The sequence below is a fragment of the Mizuhopecten yessoensis genome, unplaced genomic scaffold, assembly GCF_002113885.1.
Source record: "Mizuhopecten yessoensis strain PY_sf001 unplaced genomic scaffold, ASM211388v2 scaffold7987, whole genome shotgun sequence".
Lineage (NCBI taxonomy): Eukaryota > Metazoa > Mollusca > Bivalvia > Pectinida > Pectinidae > Mizuhopecten > Mizuhopecten yessoensis.
In genome coordinates, this window is record NW_018407322.1 from 178,990 (window position 1) to 199,244 (window position 20,255).

The following is a 20,255-nucleotide window of genomic DNA, read 5'->3' on the forward strand; positions in this document are numbered from 1 at the left end:
ATAGATCCCAGTGTAATTATTACCTATCTCTCTTATGGTTGTATCTGTATGACTTGTGTAAGTGTATGGGCTAGTGTTGGTTGTAAGACCAGTACATAGATCCCAGTGTAATTATTACCTATCTCTCTTATGGTTGTATCTGTATGACTTGTGTAAGTGTATGGGCTATTGTTGGTTGTAAGACCAGTACATAGATCCCAGTGTAATTATTACTTATCTCTCTTATGGTTGGAAGGATCATTATTAAACATTAACGTAAATATGACTATGGACACTTGTCTATAGTGTGTATTGACACTCATTGTGAACAGTTGTAAAGTTTATTCCATACCTCTACAAAGCACTTTACTAGAATCCGTTTCAAATTCAGGAAGGAAACACCTGGTATGTAGAATCTGACATGCTAATATATTATTGTGTATTTAAGTAGCTCAGAGGTTTAAACATGTGACAAAGCAAAAAAATATTATAATTGAATTTGGTGGTAGATACTAATCAGTAACAGATAATATGACAGTTTGTAGGTCAGGTATATAAGCCATAGATATTATTAGTACTGGCTGTGTGTGTGTGTGATCTCCGCTACAACACTTAGGTGTATTACCGTAAGGAATGTATAGGAGTGCATGATCAATGCATTTCCACAAAAACAATTTTGCAGATTTTATAATGTTAAAATGGCCTGAAGTATGATTTTAAAAAGTTGTAACAGTTTTAATTCCTGTGGATATGTCCTGTGATTTGATGACATAAATATCAAACATATCCTTACTGATCTTTAAAAATAAAATCAGAATTGTAATGTATACATCGTACAATCCATTTGAAATATTTTGAAACTTTTCAGGTTGATTTATATAGATTGTATACAGGTTCATATAGCACAACCAGTTATGTTTTTATGTAAGACGTTTCCATGACCACTGCAATATATACTCTCTTGTATTTATCAGACAAATGACCAGTGAGGCACAAATTTTAAGGTGTAAAATATGTTCGAGATGGCAGTAAGATCAACTGATTGTCACTGATTTGAATTAGCCACTTATAATACTGTACTGACCAGTACTATAATAGCGTATTGTACCCAGTAATACTGTGACAATGTTAACCTTGACTGGGTCACATTCCATGATGTACCACATGGAGGAGGTGAGAGAAGACGAGGACCAGCAGGCCCCTGAGCAGGACGTGGCCCAACCCACCACCAACATGCCGTCCTGGGCCACCAAGGAACTTCCACTGATGGCCATGGCCGAGTGTCAGGTAGGTACAACTTGTTAATACCTATGGTGATATCCATGTGTGGCTAAACCTCGTTAATGCTGGACTCCTATAACTACCTCATACTCCTATACAAGGGATACATGTATATTGATATGTAGGGTAAATGTAAATCTCAGTATTTCAGGAATACTAAAACAACTTAATTGTAAACATATTAATGGTCAAAACAAGTAAGGAAAGTGTCTCTGGTCAAATTTTAATTAATTTGCTTGGTAATTAGTTATGTATAGGAGGTTGAAGCAGTGATGTGTTATTTTCGCTTTGAGCAGAAAAATGTAATGCACACATTGGGAACTTCCTAGTACTATATCATACATATTAGTATAACGTAATTCTAGCAGAACTGTTTACATTGGCAGTTTCTGTCTTTGTGAAAATAAAACCACAGGAATATACATAGATATAGGTTTTATGTTAGTCAGCAAGGCAATATGAATCCACACAGGTAATATGAGCAAATCTTATCTGCAGGGACCTGCATTATAGTCTAATGACTAATATCATATCTTAATGATACCAGCACATAGGAGACCTTAAATAACAAATTACCTTAATTTTATTTTGCAGACATGTATAGGAAAGAATCTTACAGAAAATTCTATATGCAGATCTTTAATTTGATATATAAAATTAAATCGAGTGGATGTAAAATTATCTTCAGGTTGCTGCAATTCGAAAAAAATCTTTTGGAAGGCCAGATAAGAGTTATTTTATTTTATAAATGTCATGCCAAGATTGTTTGCAGTATATCATTATCATGTTTTCCTTATTGTATTAAGATGAAAAGATTTGTTTTAGAATGTAAAAATTTCATTACAGCATTTACCTTGCTTTTTTGGTGGAAAATCTTAAACAAACACATTGAGCAATAGACTCTTACAATTTAAACCTACAGCACTAAAATAATTGTCTGAGAATTGATCTGTCTTTCTCAAATCCTTAAGAAGTAAAGATTGGATTTGAAACTTTTTATTTTACAAGCCTACGATCTATCACTATAAAGGCTACATGATCCATCTACCTGTACCACTGGTAGGTCCTGTTCTCACACTACCCTACACAGGTAACCTGTTGTCGTGACCCTCTCGTCAACCTCACTCAATTTATCAGTTCTTCTCACTTATGTTTTACAACTAATGAATTCAAAGTTTTCTACTTCACATTTTCCTTTTGAAAGTGTATATTTATTCAATATAATGTGTATTTCCTTTGTGTGCCGCTAGGTTGATTTGTTTAACAGTTTTAGTATGTGAAAGTTCTGTGTTTGTGGTGCTACAGTCATGTATTTCATTTGCATTCTACTGTTGAAAAACATATCATTTATTGCTGATATTTAGACATGTATTTTGGGGATTTTGCATATTAAAAAAAATTCTAAGAATATTATACCTGCATGTTTTGTGTTGAAAATATAACAGATGACCAGATAATGTGGTATAAGGGACCAGATATATACAAGCTATTAACAGGACCAATGGTTTATCAGGGTCTAACCATTGTAAATCTGACGACCAGACAGCCCTGGTGTTGTCCCTCTGAGATAATCGCCCACTAATGAATAGACATGTTGCAAGTCTCTACTGGATGCCACTCAGAACTTTGCACTAAGAAGCATTGCCAGATATTAATACCTTATTAGTGTTCCTTCATTGTCCAGCACTGTGTATTTCCTGCTAGGTGGTCCTTGCCCTTGTCTAAACAGACCTGGGTGTCCTCAACTTTCCCTTTCTATACACTAATCATTGGAGAAATGTATTTGAAAGTTTGCCAGCCGTTGTTATATGATTGATGCCTGTAGCAGAGAGTGAATAAAATTGTAGATAAAGCAGATTAGTGGGCCCTCATCCAATAGACCACTGTGCTGGCGTCGAGCTACTGCTCTTTGTGAAGAAAAAAATCACTGCTCTAAGTGGAGCTTGTCATCGTAAAACTCAAATTCAGATAGGCAGACACAGTAACCCTGCAGATAGTCTTTTATCACCTTCAGCTTTAGAAAATATTTGGTCGTTTAATGGATTTTCAATGTGCTCAGTAATAGCAAACATATGATGTTTAAAGTTTTAAAGGAATTTTGAAGAAATCTTGTAGATTTATATGTATATTTAAAGTGACAAAAAAATAAAAACTACTGTTATAAAAACTATGGACCAACACCTCTCATAAAATTAAATAGCTGTTTCATTGATTACAGAAAGTGCTCCAGATTAAAAGTACAAAATAAAATTAAAAGTACAAAATAGAATGCGTTGATTTGTTTAATGTGTGGTCCTTATTGTAATTTTGTCTGTGTGCAGGGGTGCATTGCTGAGCAACGGATCTCCCACACTTGTACGGTTCAGAGTGACCAATCAGATGTGATGAACTTCAGCCCCAATCACTGTGTGGTTCGTCCCGACCAATCAGACGCTATGCATTATACCCATCATCAGCACGTGGTGCACAACAACCAATCAGAAGCCATGCATTACAACCCTCAAAATCATGTGATATATACAGAACAAACGGAAGCCATTAATTATATTCCTCATCCTCATATGATTAATACTGACCAACCCCATTACAATCCTCAACATGTGATGCACATGGACCAATCACATTACAGTGGTCATCAGCAGCAGATGTATCCTGACAATTCTCACTATGATAATGTGGAGAGTTACACTAACGAGGAGTACAAACCACAGAACTCATCCAAACAGTCCGACAAGGACCTCGGATGTAACACGTGGCCGCGCAAAAGGATGCGGAATGTGAGAAACATCGCTAGTTTCTTCACGGAGGAGTTAACCAATGGCACAAGCCAGGATGACCACTCACACAGAATACTACGAGGGGAGAGCACTCAGAGAGAAAATCTGCCACCCGGTAAGAAAAACTTGACACAGTTAAAATCCTCTTCAGATCAAAATCTATTGACTAGCAGTTAAGGTACAGAACTTGATTACACAATCTCTTGGGTATCTAATGCAGACAAATCTCCTAAATCTTAGCTTTTAGACGGGAACAAGAAGCTTTCATTGGCGTAGAGTGTCTAATGGAACTTTGGTATATAAGGAAACTTTATGTCAGAATTAACAGATACATGTTGATGTGGTTCCCATTTAGAAAAAGTTGCCCCTCCACTAATCCAACTTCACCTTGAAAAATGTAGAATTTAGAAGATGGTAGACCCACTCCAGAATTTAAATTAATGTTTATTAAGGATAAGGATGGTCTAAGTATTGATTGTATATATAAGGTTATCCAGCTACATCCTACAATTTAGCTACGGTGTTTGATCTGATTGTTTTGTTTTGTATGTGAGTTTGACCATACTGGTCCTTGTTTTAAATGTGTTTGTTCACAGGATCTGCACCCATATATAATGTGAAAGCAATAGCTTGTTGTTCCAGGTTGTATCTGTTATACACAAACCACTTGTGCCCCAAAGCATAGAAAGACCAGAAATGTAAGGCAGTTAGGATTCCTAATATTGTGTTGTTTGCTGCTCATGAATCTAATAAACTGTCGTAGAACAACAGCTAATACCACCAGTAGACCATTATCAGACGTCTTGGCAGCCAGGCAGCCTCCATTTCTGGTTAGGATGCCAACACATGTAACACCCTTGTTCCCTGGCTGCTGTCCAGAGTGATGTAACATATGTTTTTCCTTCACACAGCCCATCTTTAAGGTGAAAATCAAATTCCTGGGGCAATTTTAGAGCAATTATTAAGTATCTTTTGATTTGAGGTTGATAGCTTGGGAAAAGGGTTACATAAAATCAATGTTAGGCTAGAGATGTGCTGTGTTGTCATTGTTTCAAATTTGTGATTGAGAAGGTTGAGAAGTAAATGAATAAGTGGGAATGCATCCAAGTTTCTGGAAGTGTTCTCACACTCTGGTGATTTCCAGCAAACTGTAGCAAACAATATAATATGTAGGAACTCCTGAAGTGTCACAAAGCTCTGAAGCTCAGAGTCTGAAGCTCAGAGTCTGTCACAGGGACATATACACCACCCATTTGTCTGAGACAGAGTGGTTGATTCTTCTGCTCAGTTTGCTAGGTTTGGAATGTGGAAAGGGTAGGGCAGTTTTATCTATATCGAGCAATTGATTACTCGGTGGTGAAAATCTGGATATAGAAATGCATAGTTGCATTCCAAAGGAAAATGGCACCATGACCTATCTATGGTATTACTGCATGTTAATAGGGAAATCCATGACATTCTATGGGAATGGGTGGGGATGCTATCTATGGTCTGCATGTTAATGGGGAAATCCATGACATTCTATGGGAATGGGTGGGGATGTGATGCTGCTGTCTACCAATCTACATAAATGAGTACCCCATATTTCTGTTACAATTGTTTGTATTATATTTGCTATTCATGAACTATTGTTCTGGTTTCTACACACTACCGTGTGTTTGTGTGTGTATGTATGGACTGTGTATTGTGTATAATTAGTGTTGTCTGATCACCCACTAATAAGCCCGATGGTATAGGACTGTCTGATGCTGTGAGTGCCCCTGGAATGTCTCAGGAATTAGTGGTGTGGTAACAGTGACACAAGTGTAAGGTTGGCAGCCAGCCATCCTGGTACAGATGGGGTGCACAGTCCTGCGTGTACCCTGCTGGAAACTCTGATAGGCAGTCTACTGACTCTATTGACAACCATTGTGTTCAACAAGTCACACCATTTACTGCCACAAACACCTTTATCTACCTTTACAAATACTGGGATTTATGTCTGAGGGTTACACAAAAGTGTGTGATAAAATCGTCAGAAAACTGTAAATGAATAAGTTTGTTGGACTGGGTATTACTGTTACCTACCCTGTACCAGTGTATGTACAGGTCAGGCGTGGGACCCTAGTCAGGTGGAATTGAAATGTTCTGGATGTTTTTGTAATTCTACAAGGTAAGATCAAGAGGCAAGGACCTGTCTTGGTACAATATCAATTTATTGCTGTATGTTGGACATCTGAAAGAAAGGGTGTATTGTGTATTGTACTTGTCTCAGTTACTGTAGTGGCGTTTATGTAATTTGATAAAGTCTTACGATATACTGGTTCAGAGCACTTCAAACTTCCTATTATACTTGAAGATGTGGGGAAAATGTAAAAATCCCATTTCAATAAAAACAAATCCAACATCTAACTGACTTGGATATAGTCAGTTCAGGCTAATTCTGTGTCAATATAACAGTGTATGCTGTTGCATTTATTACTGTTAGTTTTTTGGGATATGTTTATTCTCTTATATCTTAATGACTATAAAGTACATACGTATCAACCTTATCTGTCCTTTGGACCAAACAGTCAATGGTTAACTTCTGCTCTCAACCATGAACTTCTCTGAGTAAACTGTTACATATAATAACATCTCATTATTTGATTATGCAATACTTTGATTACGGCAGAAAATGAATTTAAATTTTCTTCCAAAAAATCATGTGAATTCTGTATATTTCCAGGTAATTAACCTTGAAAATCTCAACATATAAAGTGTAAGAATTGATTTGGGCTGACTATTCACACATTAATTGTTTGTCTGCAAAAAATTATCTCTTTAAAGTGTTAGAGAAAAAAAGTTTGAATAATAAATTTTCAACATTATGATGGATGTAAATGCAATGAAGTTAAATTGAATATAAAAAAATGTTTACCAAGAGGACGGCATTACTTAGAAAAACTTTCTGTTGTGTCGGGTGGAAAAATAATTTATATGGTTATGTATGGATAAGCTGGATGCATACTGGGTAATTAGAAAGGGGTAGTGGATTATGAGGCTAGTGACTGTATGTCGCCAATTGACTGGCACTTGAAGCAACCAAACACAAGCTTAAAGGGCTTTAGAGAGGTCAAGACCCAGGGTAGGTTGTCAGAACTGAAGGATTATAATGTGAAGGACGTTCTACCTAGAGAGATATTTACTTTACTGCTATACAAGGCAGGGCTGTAATGGGACATAATGTACATGTTGTGTTAATACAAGACTCGCACTAATTGGGCTGTACACTATCATATATGTTTTGGAAATGAATGGTAGCAGAACTCAAGGTTCCATGGATTGCCAGTGGTCAGGCTTTTCAGTTGGTTTGAGCATCTGTCTAGAGTTTGAACGTCCCAGGATTGAAACCATATCTGACCATTGCATTTTCCACATGTTACATTTGATACCCAACTAAAAATAAACACAGAAGGTTATATATAAGGTTCTTGTGCAACTTCTGAGTAAACATTTTGTTGATAGAGAAAAGATTGAAGCCAATCTGGACTGGGACAGTCGCCGGTGACCAGTCCAGATAGTTTAACTTGTTAGTGCATCTTGAAGGTCCCAGGCTCAAATAAAATGTATCTTTCTTATCACTTAATTTTGAACTTGATTTCATGTATTACATCTTACACCTGTCCCATTGTACCACAAATCTTTATTGAGTATTTCCTATTAACATTGGAATACTATCTTTACTTGCTGTTTCTACTTTAGACTACCACAAGAGTTTGCACTTTACGATCGTGCATTAGCTGTTTGTTCGACACAATGAATTTACTTATTACGTTTTACCAGTGACATACCCATAAACCATGAAAGCCTGAACGGTGAATTATGCATGTGTCGGTGAAAGATTGCCTTTGCATGGTGATTCTGACATGAGACTGTTTCCTGGTGGAGATTGAATGTTTCCTGAACTTGCAAGGATCATAATTTGAACCATGAGATAATAGAAACAGTCTTGTAATCTTCCAAAAAAGTATGTTATTTGTTTTCTTTGCTATCATCATGCCAGGCATTTCTTTCTGTGTGAAAGTTGCTGTAGTGTCACCAACACATGTACAACTTATAACCAGCTTTTTCAGTGAGTTTAGACAGATTACAATTAAAGAAGACTTACTTGAGTATAGCCTCGATTACCCACTTAACAAAGGCCTGATCAGGTTTCTGTCCATGGTGTGTCCAGCATCTATGTGTAGGAAACCATTTCAATAAAGAATTCTTAAATCAGTTAAGGACAGAAGTTCTACCACTGAAGTGCAAAACATTTTTTAGCTATAAAGTGGAACAGTGTTTTTTCCCTTAATGTCAAATGTTTTACAATTAAGCACAAAACAAAACAGTTTTATTCATGTAAAAAGGCCAACCAATTCCCTTAAGTGCAAAAGATGTGGCAAGTCACTAATTGCAAAAAAATGTTTTGTTATTATGTGGCAAATACATCGGTTTCTTTTAATGTCAAATCTTCTGCACTTCAGTGCAAAACCTTTTACCTTTAAGTACCTTGTGAAACGAATACCAAAATGGCTTGCTGACTCAGCTGCAATTTACATGAAAATGATTAGAAATTTCCCTTGACAATATCAGAAAAGTGAGGACAATTAGCCAAGAAAAGGTCTGTGTGTGTATATAAGCTTGTAAATAGTCAATATTTCCATCAGCATGAAAAACAAATAATACACCAATGTGGCACGGTCTAAGACACAAGGCACCAGTTGTAAATGTTTTTCCAATATCAGTCAGACTAAAGATGGCAGTTCACAGTATTAGTCACACAGATTCTCTACCGAATTCAGTGTAATTGGTATGCAGCATCAGGGAGCTTTCATTGTTACATTGGTATTGAGCTAGGGAGCAGTTATTACTTGTGTTTGGAATAGATGACTTCCTGTCCATCACTATACATGACATCATTTATTGATTATTCTGAGTGGCTGTTTACTGTGAAAACCTCCCTCTAGGGCTTCCTGGTTTTTTCACTCAGCATCTGACAGACAAACAGTACTAAGTACATCAGGACATATTCCTCCCTTTGTGCCAACTTAACTTATTAGTGACCACCAGACCCTATTGCTGGAACCTGTGAGATTTGTGCATCCAGGTTGATGAAGACCACGAGCTGATGAGAAGATTCAAAAATGCTTATAATATGTAGTAGTGTATGTAAATGACATAGTGCTGTAATGAAGCTGACCACAGTTACAGGCGTCCTTTTGTGTAAGTATTTGTACACTACAGATATAGTGTGAGCAGTATGTAGTGTAATATACAGAGCAATTCATGCTGGTCTGGTTACACTGACACAGTGATCAGTTAGATAGTACGTAGGGGAGGGAATAATGATCGGAGATCAGGTAAATGACACACAGGACATGGATGTAGGACCTAAATTGTGACAGGAAGGAGACTTAATTCCAGACTGGAAAGTGACCGCTATTACAATTAGTGGTAGCCAGTCTGAAATATTAAACTGTAAGTAATGTGTTGTTGTCAATATCTAGTGGTTACCCCACTGTCTGTGTGGTCAGCTTGTGTCTTAGTTATAACTGGATAGTAGTCTGTGGTCATACTACTGGCTATATTAACTGTGTATATGGCCAAGGTGTGTTTGATCTGTCCTGGCCGTTCTGATAAACCCCATGTACCTAATGTATTACATTTGATTATATACACTCTGGGTATGGTATAGTACATGTGATTGGATCACGCTGAGTATGTGTCCTCGCTCAGTACGTGTCCTGGTGGCGTGTCCTGGTGGCGACAGATAATATAGATGGTAACTATAATTCTGTTATTGATTGCTTGAATGTGTGGACAGACAACTAGGAGAGGCAGGCTTGATTGAGTAGAATTGACCACGGCCTCTAGCATGTCAGCAAGTCATGTCAAGTAAATTTGATTTAAATCAGTGCATGGTTTAATATGGTAACACAAACCTTAACAGCCTTTTACAGTTAACTGTCATGTGACAGGTGAGATATTGGACCACTGACCTGTGTAGGTAAACCAGGCCAGTGTAAATGTGATATAGGACTGAATGGTGCTATAAACCAACAACTATGTCCAGGAAATGTGAAGTTGAGTATTTATCTGGTGTGCATGTTCCATTTTGGCCAGTTGGTTGTGACATAAGGCATTGTATGTAATCCAGGTTTGAGTCCAGTCAGTGGAACAGATTTGAAGAAAAATACTTTGGTTGACAATAAAAAAATACAAACATTATAACCTTCCAAAACTTTGCCACTAGAGACCCAACTTTGGGTTAACCATTGTACACTACCAAGGATGTATGACAACCAAATTATCCAGGAAGGCCTAAACCCTTGCTTACTGAGTTAGGACAGATCAGCAATGTAAATTATGGTTCTTTGACAGACTACCAAGACCTATAATTAACCATTTCACCCCTATATAACTTAATTAGACTCAACCATGCATTGATCTAGGCGAGTTCATTATGGTCTACAGTGGTGAAAGGGTTGAATCATCTGTAAAATGTTATACAACAGTACTTTGTTGCTGTTGTACTGTCATCTGTAAAAAGCGGTAGTTGTTCAAGTCTTAATGATTAATTAGTTATTATACAGGTGTTCAATTAAAAACATTTGAAATATCAAACTTTGTGACCTTGGCCTGCTATTAAAGTGTACTTGGATTATGACTTGACAGTATAGTTTTAGACACGATCAGGTGATAAATCAAGTTAAATGTTCCCAACTTGGTGCAGTAACAGTGGGGTGGGGCAACAATAACACTGTTCATGCTCCCACGGACACAGAAATATGTCCATTACGATGTTCTTGTGTCCTATCTAATGTTTGATGTTGGAGTAAACAAGATGATGTATAAATAACGACAGATGATGATATATAATGACTGACATGGACGTTGATGTAAAGATTCCATGATGTTATAGACCTCAGTATATCAGCTGATGGATGGCACACTTTATTGAGGCATTCAAGGTTGAATACATATCTCTTATATGATTTATGTCACAAAAACTATACACTGCTTGTGGTAAACCCCTATCTTGTGACTATAGGTCATATGTCTGTAGTCGTAATTTGGAGGTAAATGTATCATATATATGTACAGGGAGTCAATTGCCTAGTAATACAATGTAGGAACACACTACTGTTGGTTGTAGGACTGTTGGTCTGACTTGTTGTATTAAGTATTTTTACTCCTCAGATTTCCTCAGATAGGATATTTCTTCAGATACAAGATTTCCTCAAATATGATATTTCATCAAATATAAGACCCTCCATGTACTTTGAGATGTCCTATAAAGGCAATAAGGGGTTATGACTATGTAGGTGTGTTGGTGTGAGATGTCTATAGCTGTATGTATACTGTACTTACCACAGTCCACCACTCTGGACTAGTGCACCTCCACACTCATCACTCAATACAATATTTTATTGCAACATTAACCGGTAAAATTTGTAAGGAATAAACCTTGCATTGCACAGAGCTATGTGTAGTTGTCATTAACACTGACACAGCTTGGAGATGTTTTGAAACAGAAAGAATGTGACACAGATGTGAGAGGTTCTGACATAGCACAGGTATATGGTGTTACAGCTCAGAGAGATTCCACTCTGTTCTCAGACCTACATTTAGAAAGAGTACAAGTAACACATGTGTTGTGTTCCACCAATTTGACCAACTTTGGTAGTTTGCCTTTTTCTTTAAATAATTTACATGCCGTTGACCCTTAACAACTCCCCTTCATTGATTAATAATTATATCCTTGACCTAATTTGTCCTTCTGTAGAATTCATTCTTGTGTACAAATAAAATATGAGTGTTGGCTTTCCTTATAAGACCTATCCTCGTTCCCCCCACACAACAAATCAATAGAGAAGATTTTATGTAGAATCAATGTATCAGGTTTCCCTCCAAGAAAATTCCAATGAATTATCACATTTGTTATGGATTGTGATGCACTGCATATCTACGTAAGTCTGGCAGTCTATTGATTTGCACCAGTTTCTTAGGGTAAGCCAACATTTTATCTCCTCTGGTTAGGTTTAACCAGCAGTTTATCTCCAGTTTGGCGTAGAGATTTTAATAAACTTGAACAAGTATTATATTGCCTGCGTACAAAGTCCCTGTATTTTGTAAAGCTAAGAGGAAGCTGTCTAACATGTATTGAATTATGAGTGAAAATATCTTCAATCTAGAAAGATCAGTGGTTAGATTGGGAAGTTACAAATAGGGTTTTGATGGCAACTTTTGTAATGACTCACAGTGAAAATTAATGTCCTGACTATGATCTAATGATCCATCAAACTTCTTATTCATAGTCAATATCATTTTCACTTGATGGTAACCTCTTTCAGCATTTAAAAGCCTTCTGTACTCACTGACATTAGCAACAAGGACATAACTTGTTCCTCCCTCTCCGAGATATAGGGCCTATACACTAATAGTGACATATCTACCACGCTAACTGATCTGGTCAAGATTACTATAGAGACACTGACAGAAACAAGGACATAACTTGTTCCTCCCTCTCCGAGATATAGGGCCTACACTAACAGTGACATATCTACCACGCTAACTGATCTGGTCAAGATTACTATAGAGACACTGACATTAGCAACAAGGACATAACTTGTTCCACCCTCTCCGAGAGATAGGGCCTATGTTCCTCCCTCTCCGAGATATAGGGCCTACACTAACAGGGACATATATCTACCACGCTAACTGATCTTGTCAAGATTACTATAGAGACGCTGACATTAGCAACAAGGATATACCTTTTTCCTCCCTCTCCGAGATATAGTGCCTATACACTAATAGTGACATATCTACCACGCTAATTGATCTGGTCAAGATTACTATGGAGACACTGACATTAGCAACAAGGACAAAACTTGTTCCTCCCTCTCCGAGACATAGGGCCTACACTAACAGGGACATATCTACCACGCTAACTGATCTGGTCAAGATTACTATAGAGACACTGACAGAAACAAGTGCAATTATATTAAGGATTGCATTTTTAATCCAAACATGAATTAGGTTGTATTTTTAATCCAAACATTAACAACATTAATTCATGATTTAATCAAAATGCATCAGCATAGCATAGTTGTGGTTAAATCAGTGTAAGCTTATCCACACTACCCTACTGTACATTCTCAAAGTAAACAGAAGTTGTAGAATAATGCAAGCTGTTTGAAACTTGAGCAGATTACTTGTGATGTACCATAATTGAATATTTTCAAGGTCTTTGGTCTTTTGATGTTGTGTAACCTAGAGAATATCTGTAATACACCCTACCGTTTACCTGTATGTGATTGATAGCCCTGGAGTATGGTCGTTTGTCCTAATGGGTATAGATTAGCACTGTCTAGTGCTGCTATTATAAAGGTCAAGATTTACTGTGTGATAAAGCAGTTAACAGTAAGGACACTTTCCGTGTGTAACATTATACCATAATTAACCAATTGAATGCCCTAGACTTAGGTCTATTGGAAGGGCAAGGTGGTCTCGGGACTAGGCACAACGTTTAGATGTACCTGTTGTAGGCTATTAATACATAGACATACACCATGATTGGGATGCACACGTTGACCAAACTCAGTAAGTAGAATGTATTGAGGTGGAGCCTTCAAGAACACAACAGTATGGTTTAGTAAAGTTAAGGTGCTTTATGACTGTTCAGCAGTTTTACATATTCATGTCTGCTGGAACCACTTCAATTTTAATTTATAATCATAATTGGTTAGAAAATGATTAAGACTACATCGTAATTGACAAAGCGCAGCAAAATATTTTTACGCTTATGGGACAAAATGTTACGCAACTTCTCGATGCAAAATAAGTAAATCATGACTATTTATATCACTTCTATCATCCTATTGACTGTAACGTTACAATATCGTTAGCTAGGATGTAGTATAAAGATAGTTCTTAGAAATATGCTCGAAGTTATTTGAAAGTGAAAGTAGAATTTACATACCAGGTACTGATAATTACGACGGCAAAACGAAATCTTCTTGAATTTTTCCAATGCGCTGATATAAATAACAATGAACAAATTATTTCAATTAATGCTTTATCAGTTTGTATTTATATTTTCCATGTTTCCACATCAATCTATGTCTGATTAATATAGGGCATCTCACTTCCGGTTCAGACAACATAAAGACGATCGAAAACAGCTTGATCAGTTATTATGATATATCGGTTATAATGATACTTTTCTCTGGCAAATAGGATATCATAATAAACGGGTTCCACTGTAGTAGTTTATGCTGTGTCTAATATTGAAACAAATATCGGTGAAATATTTGTCAAATAATATCTAAACATTTATAACCTGTTGTAGAACATAAGTAAGAGGGGCAGCGGTGACTGAGTGGTTAAGGGCATCTGACTGTCTACAATCACTTACCCTCAACCACTGGGTTCAAGACCTTTGTGGGGCAGTCACCAGGTACTGGCTGAAAGTCAGTGGTTTTTCTCCGTGTACTCTGGTTTTCTTCCACCACTTCAACCTGGCACGTCCTTTAATGACCACGGCTGTTAAATAGGTCATAAAGCAGTAACAAACAAACCAAACATAAGCAGGTTAAATAAGTCACCTGCTCTACATAGGTCAATAGTGTCACATATAGTACATAAGTAGGTCAAAAAGTCTCACTCAAAGTACAAAAGAAGGTCAAAAAACGTCAGATAGTACAAAAGAAGGTCAAAAAACGTCAGATAGTACAAAAGTAGGTCAAAAAACGTCAGATAGTACAAAAGAAGGTCAAAAAACATCAGATAGTACAAAAGAAGGTCAAAAAACGTCAGATAGTACAAAAGTAGGTCAACAAGTGTCACAGATAGTACAAAAGTAGGCCAAATAGTGTCACTTATAGTATAAAAGTAGGTCAAATAATGTCACAGATAGTACAAAAGTAGGTCAAATGGTTTCACTTTCAGCACACAAGTTAGCCAAGTAATCTAACCTGTCGTACATAAATAAAATAATGTCAAATTGTAGAAAACTTACATTGCTCAACTATTTAAACTGCCTACAGACATGTCCCCTGCATGTTGTCGGGTTAAATATCTAAGGTACAGCTTATTGCTTCCAACAGTCTCAACCAACTGGTGTTTGGCAGAGCACAGATGATTTCAAGGATTATATTGCTCACAATCTATAACCACCAACATGCCTATTCCCAGGTGTGATACAAAATGTAATGAGGATAACATAGTATGAATTGCTCATAACTCTATAGCAGCATACAGCCCTGTCCTCTGGTGTAGGGCTGGTGACTAAATTGAACCATGACAAGATGAAGGTTTATGGTCTAGTAGACTTAGTTGTACACTGACAAGAGGTTCTGTAGATGACATGCTGCCTGCCCCTATGTTTTGTACTGGGCTCACATACACTGTTGTCAGCAGGATCTGAAGCATCAAATTTACATCTAATTTGCATCAATACAAAACAATATGTAAAGAGAGTTTCAAGCGTACATTGAAAAGAAGATTCCAGTTACACCATTTCATCATTAGTGAGGAACTGTAGTTTACTTTCCATGTCCCCTGGTATTTGTGTGGCTGCACATTGTGATGATGAGGGGCGGTGTACAGTGATGTGTTAGGTGTGTGTAACAAGGGATGTAGCATTCACAACATGTGGGGATCTACTCTCTGGACTGGGGATCTACTCTCGGGACTGTACCAGATGTTAGTCAGGAATTCTGAAACTCACTAGCAGCTACTAAGGTAATTGTTCAATTATGTTTAGCCCCTTTATCCATGGGGTAGGGATCAGTTACATTCCTTAATGACTGAATTATCTGTCATTATGCTTAATTATTTTAGAATTTATGATATTATTTATTGGAGAAAGCTTAACATCGGGATGTCATTACAGCTCTTGTTTGGGAAGTTGATGCCTTAATTGTGATACACCCACAGGAAATCCTATATTAACCAAGAAATGTGTAATGGTAGCTTGATCTGTGGTTCAAGGCATGGGGTAGGCTGGTGAAAATGGTTCAGTAACCTGACCTTTTCCATATGGGTCAGGTCATTGTGAGGGTATAAGTATAAATCTATAAGTCTTGACTTTTGGCAGATGGGGTAAGGGGTCAGACAGCCTGACCTGTGGTGGATGGGGTATGGGGTAAGACAGCCTGACCTGTGGTAGATAGGGTATGGGGTCTGACAGTCTGATCTGTGGTAGATAGGGTATGGGGTCAGACAGCCAGACTTGTGGAAGATAGGGTAAGGGATCAGACAGCCTTACTTGTGGTAGATAGGATATGAGGTCAGACAGCCTAACTTGTGGTAGATAGGGTAGGGGATCAGGCAGCCTTACCTGTGGTAGATAGGGTATGGGGTCAGACAACCTTACTTGTGGTAGATAGGGTATGGGGTCAGACAGTCTGACTTGTGGTAGATAGGGTAGGGGATCAGACAGCCTAAATTGTAGTAGATAGGGTATGGGTCAGACAGCCTAACTTGTGGTAGATAGGTATGGGGTCAGACAGTATGACTTGTGGTAGATAGGGTATGGGGTCAGACAGCCTTACTTGTGGTAGATAGGGTAGGGGGTCAGACAGTCTAACTTGGGGTAGATAGGGTATGGGGTGAGACAGCCTTACTTGTGGTAGATATGGTATGGGGTCAGACAGTCGGACTTGTGTTAGATAGGGTAGGGTAGGGGATCAGACAGCCTAAATTGTAGTAGCTAGGGTATGGGTCAGACAGCCTAACTTGTGATAGATAGGGGATGGGGTCAAACAGCCTAACTTGGGGTAGATAGGGTATGGGGTCAAACAGCCTTACTTGTGGTAGATAGGGTAAAGGGTTAGACAGTCTAACTTGTGGTAGATAGCGTATAGGGTCAGACAGTCTAACTTGGGGTAGATAGGGGATGGGGTCAAACAGCCTAACTTGTGGTAGATAGGTTATGGGGTCAGACAGTCTAACTTGTGTTAGATAGGGTAGGGTAGGGGATCAGACAGCCTAAATTGTAGTAGATAGGGTAGGGGTCAGACAGCCTAACTTGTGGTTGATAAGGTATGGGGTTAGACAGCCTAACTTTTGGTAGATAGGTATGGGGTCAGACAGTCTAACTTGTGTTAGATAGGGTATGGGGTCAGCCAGTATAACTTGTGGTAGATAGGGGATGGGGTCAAACAGCCTAACTTGTGGTAGATAGGTATGCGGTCAGACAGTATGACTTGGGGGAGATAGGGGATGGGGGCAGACAGCCTTACTTGTGGTAGATATGGTATGGGGTCAAACAGCCTAACTTGTGGTAGATAGGGTATGGGGTCAGACAGTATGACTTGTGGTAGATAGGGTATAGGGTTAGACAGCCTAACTTGTGGTAGATAGGGTATGGGGTCAGACAGTATAACTTGTGTTAGATAGGGTATGGGATCAAACAGTCTAACTTGTGGTAGATAGGGTATAGGGTCAGACAGTCTAACTTGTGGTAGATAGGGGATGGGGTCAGACAGTCTGACTTGTGGTAGATAGGGTATGGGGTCAGACAGTCTAACTTGTGGTAGATAGGATATGGGTCAAACAGCCTAACTTGTGGTAGATAGGGTATGGGGTCAGACAGCCTTACTTGTGGTAAATAGGGTATGGGTCAGACAGCCTGGTGTGTGGTAGAAGGGTAGGAACTTGTGATAGAAAGGGTAGGGGTCAGGTAGTTGGAATCATTGGGATGAATGTTTCGATTTAAAATTATGATGTGCATGCTATTGAAAATTTGTCCATGCAACACTGATCTCTACTAGAAGTTCATTTGGCATACTCAAGGGGTAAATGGAAGGTAGAAGGCAGGTTCATTGAGCGTTATTCCTTACTCGACAATGCATGAGGCATGGATGTTGAATAACCCCAATAGTTACATGTTTTCTTGCCATTATGAGCTATTAAATCCAGGTTGCTAGTTTCACCCTTAGGCTTTCCTCTGTACCAATTAGACTGGTGCTGATAAAGGGTTTACTTTTGTTATGATGTGGGGATGTTTAACTGTGATTTAGGGTTTGTCAGGATGTCCAATAACACAGCTGGGTAGACAGCTCCAATAATAGTGCTGTAGTAATACAGTACATTTGTATGTTGTTTTACCCGAGACAAGTCAAAGCCCTGTAATTCCTTTACAAAATATTCAGTTTGTTGTAAAATGTCTGCAATTTATAGCTTGTAACCATTACCTACCTTGTATAAAAACAATTGTAATAGATGATAATGCTATCAGTTTTAAGCACACACACTGGTATACCCTGTATCTGCAGCAATACTACGCAGAAGACTGTTGCTGTAGAACTGAGCAGCACTGCACATATCTCAGTGGAGCATTTCCAGTCAAGTGGTTGACATTCCTTGGCTAATTTTGCCTCTGTGTTATGCTGCAGCTGTTAGCCATCGAAGTGTTCATAACAAACTTCTATGCATGTTGACTCCATTATAAATGGCTGTTTCCAGACAGGAATTCCGTGCTCTGCCTCTGAGAATTTCAACAGAAAAAAGTTCCTGCTGGATGTTAAACCTTTCTGCTATTGTTACAGGAAGGCAGAACATGCTAAGCCAGTACAAGATTGCCTCCAAAGTCTGTCACAATTTTATATCGGAACTAGACAACCAGACCAAACATAAACATTGTTTGTGGAGTTTAGATTAGCTGTATATTCTAAATACATTCTTGCTGTTCATGATCTGTATGTTTTTGTCTGTTACAGAGTTAGAGACTGTGAAGAAAGCTACACCCTTGTATGGTCAGCCGGATTGGTGGGGAGAAGATGTTGACCCTAGTAAGTTTTACAGTCAATATACAAACCCATCCCAAACACAGAATTATATTTCCTGTCAAACCATCTCCACTGATAACACTAAAGTATCTTTATTCTCAAACCATCTTTCGCAAACTCCAGTAGAATGTTCCTCTAAACATCCCTCTAAACCCATCCCAATAATAAAAACTTTATAAAAAAAAGTCTCTCTAACCAGCCCACCATTACACCACAACCAATGTTTCATTGATAAACATTGGTATTGAGAGGCCATTGTTTCCTGTTAAGTTGAGTAATTTTACTGTTTACCTTGTGAACAAGAACCAGACATACATGGTCACAGATTAGTGATTCTGGGGCTGTTCATTATTGATTCTAGACTTTTCTATCCACCAAACATCAGGTATATGTTTGTGTGTGATTATTAGTGTAAACAGCTATACACCATCTTCATATAAATACTTAACTTAGTGTGTAGCCTTCAGGTCTAGACTTTTGAAAAGTTTCAATTAAGAAGATGGAGTTCAATCATAGGTTACTGGTACTCCTGGTAAAATGATGATTGACCCTTGTATGTACTTATCAACAGTGTGTTACTGGTCCATGGGTGCTCATCACATTTGTTAACTGGGTATTTACTGCCTCTAATGTTTAAAAGGGTGAGTTTGTCTGCTGATCTATCATCAAAGTTCTCTGCCCACTGTTAGGCTGTATAAAATATGTACATCTTATCACACAATCTCAACCTCCTCAACTTTTCCTCTGTGATCCTATCTAGTGTAAAGATCCACAAATGTATTTATAAAGTAGCTTTGGATGTTTTTCTCTTCAACTGTTCAATGAATTTAGAATCATTACGGTCTTTTCCCGTTTTCCCGGTCTTTTCCCGTTTTCCCGGTCTTTTCCCGGTCTTTTCTATGTACAGCCAGATTTGTGACATAGAATGGTTTAGGTATGTCAGATAACAGTGAAGCCACAGTCCTCGCCTTTCAGAAGAGAGGTGAAGGTTAGGACAGAATTTTATTGCTATCCCTGGGTTGGATGAATGTTTTGTGTTTGTATTGGTGTGTGTGCTGGGGAGGGGTATAGTGTTGAGATGTGAATAGAAGCTGTTCAGTGAGTTTCTGAAAAGGGTAGACATAATTTCCCTGATATGAGGTTTTAAATCTTGTATCATCATTAATTGTTGAATGGAATAGAAGTGTTTGTGATATACCTGGTGAATCTTCCTACGAGTATGCAGATAGTTTTACATACCTGGTGAATCTTCCTACGAGTATACAGATAGTTTTACATACCTGGTAAATCTTCCTACACTTACATACCTGGTAAATCTTCCTACACTTACATACCTGGTGAATCTTCCTACACTTACATACCTGGTGAATCTTCCTACACTTACATACCTGGTGAATCTTCCTACACTTACATACCTGGT

At 38.0% G+C, this 20,255-nt stretch overlaps 1 protein-coding gene across 9 annotated transcripts in view; it reads left to right on the forward strand.

Annotated features, from left to right (window-relative positions):
• The window catches only part of LOC110454647 (centrosomal protein of 170 kDa-like), a 109,973-nt gene that overhangs the window by 55,872 nt on the left and 33,846 nt on the right, over positions 1-20,255 (forward strand). For 8 of the 9 annotated variants that reach the window (XM_021504280.1, XM_021504275.1, XM_021504281.1 and 5 more), the window contains 3 exons: positions 1,127-1,266; positions 3,582-4,152; positions 18,767-18,838. In XM_021504280.1, the coding sequence (XP_021359955.1) occupies positions 1,127-1,266; positions 3,582-4,152; positions 18,767-18,838 (783 nt within the window). Of the gene's footprint in view, positions 1-1,126; positions 1,267-3,581; positions 4,153-18,465; positions 18,637-18,766; positions 18,839-20,255 lie in introns of those variants that run through there. The other variant, XM_021504283.1, reaches the window with a different exon arrangement.